At 37.7% G+C, this 7,500-nt stretch overlaps 1 protein-coding gene across 2 annotated transcripts in view; it reads right to left on the bottom strand.

Annotated features, from left to right (window-relative positions):
* The window catches only part of bms1 (BMS1 ribosome biogenesis factor), a 22,458-nt gene that overhangs the window by 7,874 nt on the left and 7,084 nt on the right, over nt 1-7,500 (bottom strand). For both annotated transcript variants that reach the window (XM_040135580.1, XM_040135581.1), the window contains 7 exons: nt 6,974-7,075; nt 5,624-5,775; nt 5,383-5,464; nt 4,979-5,058; nt 3,702-3,884; nt 3,377-3,565; nt 1,282-1,462 (listed from right to left, as the gene is read on the bottom strand). In XM_040135580.1, the coding sequence (XP_039991514.1) occupies nt 1,282-1,462; nt 3,377-3,565; nt 3,702-3,884; nt 4,979-5,058; nt 5,383-5,464; nt 5,624-5,775; nt 6,974-7,075 (969 nt within the window). The remainder of the gene's footprint in view (nt 1-1,281; nt 1,463-3,376; nt 3,566-3,701; nt 3,885-4,978; nt 5,059-5,382; nt 5,465-5,623; nt 5,776-6,973; nt 7,076-7,500) is intronic.

The raw sequence follows: 7,500 nt of genomic DNA, 5'->3' as shown, positions 1-7,500 counted from the left end.
CTGATTTTCCCAGACACTGCATTTCAGACACAGCTTCTTTCGCTGCAGCTGTCAGTCTGTGGTGTTAACTCAGGCTCAGAGGCTGTTTCTATGAATTTCTATTCCCTCCTACCATTCTTCGCACCTCTAAACAGGGATGTCTTTAAATACATACTGCATGGGCTCTAACATGAAATCTTCAGCAGTGCCACTTTTCTTCCATTTTACCTCTGCAAAACCTCAGTGCAGTCTTTAGTAAATATCTCCATGTGTCCATTACATAGTTTATTTACCTCCAAATAGGACTATCTTCCACCATTTCATCTTCCTTCAATCCACCTTGTGGACCACCTGGCCCTTACTCACAATTTTTAGAAGAATTTGAGGAATTTATCTTAGACCTTTTTACTAATTCTGATGAGATTCTAATTATAGGTGACTTCCATATTCACCTAAATAAAGCCTGTGATTCTCTAAGTAAAACTTTTCTGGCACTTCCTGAAACTTCAGATTCTAGATTCCACCTCTGTGATTCTTACTTGATCCCAGTGGAAAACCAATTTGGCATCTCTGGCCTGGTCCTCATGTGGTTAAAGTCTTACTTATCTGAAAGAACACAGTGTGTTTCCTATACTAAAAATTGATCAATATTTTCTGATGTGAAATATTGAGTACCTCAGGGCTCTGGGCTTGGCCCTCTGCTTTTCTCTCATTATATTTCACCTCTTAGACAAATTATACGCAGTCATGGAACAAATTTAAACTACTGCACTGATGATACTCAGCTGTATGTTCCAGTAAAAGCGAATGACACTCAAATTATCAAATTATAGGCCTGCTTGTCTGCTGGAAAGGCTGGATGTCGCTGAATTTCTATTGTAGATGTTCTACTACGATGATACTACTGTAAATACGTAAGTGCATCAAAGCACAGAATAAGTGCAGAATTAGCACAAAGATAACCACAGGAGTAAAACACAGCTTCATGACAGAGTGATTAGGTGAGGCTGAATACTGGAGACAATTCTGATAGAGTAACATAATGTGGAGGGGACGCTTTTAGCCATTAATTGGACTGTGCACGATGGCATGCAAACATTTTTCTTTAAGCAATGCATGAAAACATCTAAATCAAAATAATGTCTTACTCTCATTATTCGCCTTACTCTGATAATTATGTACATGTTAAAACAGCCTTTCAGCAATGAAATAAAACTACACAATCTAGTTAAGGTTCATGATGATTAAAATCTAACTCATCACTATACACCAGCAGTCAACAGTGCTTTAACTGCGTCTCACCCCAAATGGAGCCACCACAGTGCATGTGCTCCGGTGTGTATTTGAGCAGGCGGTGGCGTCCATTGTGATCCTCGATGTGGTAGAGGGGGATGGTCTGGAAGCGCCTCCAGCCTAAGGACAAGATGAGGGGATCCCGTGTCTTCAGGATGCGCTCATACCAGCGGTGTTTCTTTAGTCGCATCTGACACAAACACAGTTTTAGAGATATGCTTACTACTCTGAAAAGTTATGAAGAAAAGCTGTGAGGACATTTTGTATTATTTCTCAAAACCAATTATGTCTCTTAGCAACAACTTACAGGAGTTCACATGGAGTGAAGATTTTCAGAGACATCATTCAGAATACAGTAGGATATTATTATTGGATTATTGGAGTTCACACTGCGTTATTAAAAAAAAGCAGGTGGTGCTACTGGAAATCAAACACTGATTCCTGAAGGTAGCAGGCAAGCACATTGCTACTGCGCCAACTTTGTGTACTTCTAAGTATTTAAATAAATAGTTCAACAATTTGGAAAATACACTGTTTTCCTTTCTTTCTGGGAGCTAAATGAGTAGATTAATATCAATCTCATGTCTGTGTGTAAAGTAAAGAGCTGGAGTCAGTGCATAGTTAAGCCTATCTTAGCTTAAAGACTGGAATCGGGGAAAAAGCTAGCCTGACTTTGTCCAAAGTTAGAAAATACACCCACTAACACATTCAATGCACACTAAAAGATATTCGATTTGATTTCTTTTATCATTTAACTGTTAAGGACAGGTATTTGCTGGATCTATTTCTACCCAACTAACCTAATGGGTAGAAATTGTTGGGCGATAAAATATCCTAAAACAACATTCACATGCCCTTATGTACATTGAAAGAATTATTTGTTGGTGCTCCTGTGCATACTGGCCCCAAATAGATCACCTCTTGAAGCTATTTCAATGAAGCTAATGGGGCGAAAAAATTCACAGTTGCTGTTTTGTGTAAAAATCAATTTGGAAGTTCAGCTAAAGCTTATTCAAGGGGTCTACCAAAGTTAGTGTTTTTAGTATGAAATTTACTCTTTGTGTTACTATCCCTCTGGTGTGTCTCAAAAGAGAATCACAGTCTTTGGCAGCACAAAGAGTGAGTTTCTCAATGAAAACACTGTACCTTTGGAAAATCCACACCTGATTTGTCAGACAGACCGCTGAAGCCTCATTTTAACTTCTGCTGAACTTTACAATTTATTTTTACGCAGAAAAACGACTGTGGATGTTGTCCTCTGTCACGTGCAATGAATATTTTAGTAAGGGATCTCTTCATGGCCAGTATGGTTGGGGGCAACAATTACGACAACTAATAACGCTTTCATTATACATTTGGGTATGTCAATATTATTTTAAGATAAACTTCAGTAATGTGAACCTAATCTTTAAAACTGAGTCATTTATACATGTTAACTGGATGGACTTCACTAAAAATACAGGGAAAGATTCATATGTACCTTTTTATTTATCTAGTTTATTTCAACATCCAGCAGACACAGAGTAACACAATCATTCATTTTAAGTGGTGTTTGTGTCCACTTGATCTATCCAAGTCCAACATTCACTCTCTTTTAGCTCTGTTTTTGTACTCCACCAACTTCTGAGGGAAATATCTGGCTCTTAAGCTGCTAAATGCTCCACTACGTATACCAGCTGGTCTCTAACTCTTGTCTCTCTGCTGTTTGCTGATGAGCAGGTATTGGACTGTGGCTTTTTACAGCTTTTTCTCTGAAAACAGCTGCCTGCTGCACTCGAAAATGAGGCTATGAGAGTGGCGATAGTGAACCAGAACAATAAAGTTGTGGGCCATAAAACCAAACCATGAACTGAAAAATGTTAAAATGCTCCGTAGTGCTGAGGGGCACTGCAGAGTCAGCTTATATTTCTCAGTGGGTTTGTCACTATGTGCAATGTCTTTCAAATTTAACAGTCATTTGATCCATTGTTCAGATGAGAATACTAATTAGTGCACCTTTAAATAAACCCAAAGCTTAGCTGTAAACTAAAAAAGACATAAAATGTCAACTATCTCACAGGAAATCCTTAAGTACTATTAGTCATATGCAAACCATTGCACATACCTGCAGATAACCTATTTTGCCTTCACTGGAGCCCAGACCTCCGAGGATGATGGGGTAATGGGGATCGAAGTTGGTGACAAATTCACAGGGGAGAGAGGAGATTTCTAATCTCACATACATTCCTGGCCGGAAGCCTTCATACTGCACTCTGGTCTCGTCGTCAACATCCTCAAACTCTACCCTGTTTAGCTTAGGACATAAAGATAGAATATACAAACAAATATAAGCGAAAATTATAATGAACTAAATATTAAGATAACAGTAACTAAAAAAAATCATAAGACGTAGTTAAATGTACAGTACATCATACTGTAAAATAGTCTACCTCAGCCTGCTTCTGCATCTCCTCCTTCAGGTCATCAAAGTAAGTAGCATCTCCATCGTCATATTCGGCATCAAATCGCTCCTTCAGTCTACGTTTCTTCTCCAGACGCTTGTTCTTCTGGAATTCATTATCATCCACCTTCACAAGACTCTCCTCAACTTCATCATTATCCTCCTCACTTTTCTGTTGGTCACAAGACAAAATATCATCTAGCTGAGGAAACTAAAGGTATTAATGGATTAACAGTAGCTGTAATGTATTTGTATTTGAAATTTTAAACACATCTTTGCTTTAGACACTTCACATTTGGTAAAATGTAGCTAATTGAACAAGGTATCTTTTAGCTACTATCTGGGTACCAAGTAAGCGCAAAAACTCACAGAAAATAGTAAGTAAAATAATTTCCATTTGGGACTCAAAACATACGTGTTTCAAATGAGCTGATTCAGAGTAAAGAAAATAGCTACAAACACACTGCTCCTTCATTTGTCCATCCTAGCATACAGTGAAGTCTGTGAAGTATTTGGAGAGTTTGGTACGCCTGACTATTGGCTTCGCAATAAAACAATCATAAAATGCAAATTACTTGACTGAAGTGCTGACTTTAAGTTTGAGGGTATTTACATCCACATCTGCTGAACCATAGCAATTATAGCCGTTTAATACATAGAACCCAAGGTAAAAAGGGCAACAATTCCTTCAGTGCTCACCCAGTGTGGATGTAAACACCTTCTAACAATGTTAAATATGAAAACCCTTTAATAGTCACTGTTTAATTTAAAATCCAATGGCATAGCCATGTAAACCACAGTAGAGCTATCATTCTTTGTTTGAGATACCTGTGCCTCACTTACAGCATGCAATCTATACACGATAAGACCATTTTGGGTGCAAATGTTGGTGCTGCAGTAGTAAAGCAGTACTTAAAAAATGTATTCTACATGTTTTAGAAAGTTCAATATAGCAATGCACCCAGAACTTAGTCCAGTAAATGCAAACAAAAAACAAACTGAAGTAAAAGTTCTTTTCTTGAAATGGATAAAGAGGGAATTACACTTTGGACAGCATGATTATATTATAGTGGCACAGATTTTATTTAACATGACCACTGGAACAGTGGTACAACCTAAGACAAAATACGTTGTCTATTTTAACACAGCATTCACTACAATGTTGACATCCAAACTAACATAAGCACATGGAAATATTACATAATGTTTCAGACAGTCATCGGAAAATGATCTTGACTTTAACTATTCAAAGTAAACAGGATGTACCTCAGCCCAATCCTGCTGCCCAGTTTGGCCCTTGTGGACTTCTCCCGTTTCCAAATCCTCAAAGTCGCCATACAGCTCCTCTAGATAAAGTAAAACAAAATACTGTATGTTACGCCACATGGTTTGTGTGCTTCAATAGTCAGAAACAAAACTGTGGTTCTTTAAGGACTTTATGAGAAGCAAAGCTACACCAGTTTCATTTTAACTGAATGTCCACATCCAGATCATTCATCCAGTGTTGAATGTAAAGTATCCCCTCAAATGCACCCAGACTGAGGCTTCCATGCTGAGCACAATAACTCACTGATTAAAATTGTTTATAACCTTCTCAAAAATAAGTCTAAAATTTAGATGGGTGTGTTGGGCAGAGTGGAATGGTTCTCCTCCTAAACTCCTCTTCTTACCATCTTCCTTCAGTAGTGTGGCTGCATCATGGCCTTCCTCCCACCTCCCTGTTACAAAGCAGTCCCTAATAGAGTTTAACATCTGGAAAAAAAACATTGCAAATTTAAAATATTTAAGTTTTTATTTCAACATGTTTTTCTGTATTTGTTTTCATATCAACAGTACATTAGGAACCCAAGAAACATAAACTTTCCCCATAACAACATAACAGTTTTAGAACAGTGTTTGAAATGATACTACCTCCTCCAAGTCCCAGTTGTGGGAGATGTCAGGGTGGAAACGGGAGCAGTCCATAGCATTCGCCTTGAACGTTCTGCTCTTCTGAGGGCGACTGACTCGAAATAGCCCCCCCAACTCCTCCTCCTCATCCTCAGAATCATCTGCCTCTACAACTAAAAAAAAAAAAAAAAGAGACCAACTGACATCATCAAGAGACACTAAAAAACTGCCTGAGTGTATGTTTTAATACACTCAGTTCGCAGTTTATTAGGTACACCTAGCTAAAACTAATGATAACTGACTCAACTGTATGATCATTTTGGGGACTGTACTTTGTGCTGCTGTTGAACTGTATCACATTATAAAGTGAAGTGTTTCTGTTTTTTAACCTACCCTAATTGATATAAATGGGATGGAAAAAAAAAAAATAGTAGAAATACCCGTCTGTATAATGCAATACAATTTGATAGCACCACAAACTACATCCTCCAAAATGACCACAAAGATGAATCAACACCTCTATAAAACAGTTGTTTTGACTGCATTAGTTTTAGCTGGGTGTACCTAATAAACTTCCAACTGATTGTATATCATCTGTTTTTTCAAGTTTAAAAGGAAATTAATATTCACAACTAGGGATGTGCACAATTAGTCGTAAAACTGGCATGGTTTGGCATTATTTTAATCTAGAGGAAATGAAAATAAGGTTGTATATAAGCTGTGTCAGAATAAACTGGCATATAACCACTCAACTGAGGCAATGCGTAAATAAGCACAATATTTTATTGTTTACACATCACCCTCTGATGCATTATTAGGGCAATACTGTACTGCAGGAAGTAGTACTGTATATTGCTATCAGAATGGTGGGAAAAAAGGCAAGTAACAAAGGAAGACAGACCAATTGGTCAGGGGTTCATCCTACAGCAACATAATGACCCAAAACATTAGAAGAGAAGAACAAGACAGTGGCCTCACATGATGGAGGGGCAACATAGTCTCCAGATCTAAAGTTGAATGCAAAGCAACCTGCAAGTGCAACACATTCATTGGAACTTCTGCAACAGTGTTGGGAGGAACTTTCTGAACAATATTTCACTTCCATTGTAGAAAGAATGGCACAAGTGTGTTCGTCTGCTGGATGAGTCAAAAATTTAAATTAAATTTAGTTCAAGAAGGAGATTTCATGATTCCTATTTTTTAAAGTCTCAAATTGCTTATTTGCGCTGTGCTTCAGAAACACTGAGACATTGAATTATGTAAAGTTAAATAACAGCTAGAAAAATATGGCTGGCAGTGTATAAATATATAACTATGCCTCTGGACTGATACCCTGAATCCAGAGTAAAAATAGGAAGGGACATTAATTACCTGAACCGTAAACCAGTTTTCTCAGATTGGGGGCAGCTTCTTGTTGCCGTAGAAATGCTTCTGATGCTTTCTGCTGCAGACCCTCCTTCCACCTCAGAGCCCCTGAGGATGGAAACAGGAGAATGGACCTTTTATAACATGGCTCATAATCAGGGTCAAAACTAAACGGAAATGAAAAATACTGCTGCAAATACATTCTTGACTAATTCACTCGTCTATGACCAAGATGTTGGCCAAAAAAAAAAAAAAAAAAAAAAAAACAGTAGGTCAAGACAGCAATATAGTAGCTGCCTTAACAACTGAAGTTCCGCAATCTGACTCCATGTGATCAATTCAACCCTCACATCACTGATCCTGAGTCAAACTTCATTGTTTGACATAAAACTGTTTAAAAAGTATGTAATGTTCTGTCAGCTCCAACAAACTTTTTTTGTAACAAATGTTGCCTAAACTGATACATGAAACAAGAGGTAACCTCTTTTTGTTTAGCTTACTAACTCGCATACGAACACATTAAATAGATTTCA

The sequence above is a fragment of the Xiphias gladius genome, chromosome 9 (genome assembly GCF_016859285.1).
Source record: "Xiphias gladius isolate SHS-SW01 ecotype Sanya breed wild chromosome 9, ASM1685928v1, whole genome shotgun sequence".
In the NCBI taxonomy this organism is placed as follows: Eukaryota; Metazoa; Chordata; class Actinopteri; order Istiophoriformes; family Xiphiidae; genus Xiphias; species Xiphias gladius.
Note: the sequence above shows the minus strand (reverse complement) of the source record. Positions and strands in the feature narration are given on the sequence as shown.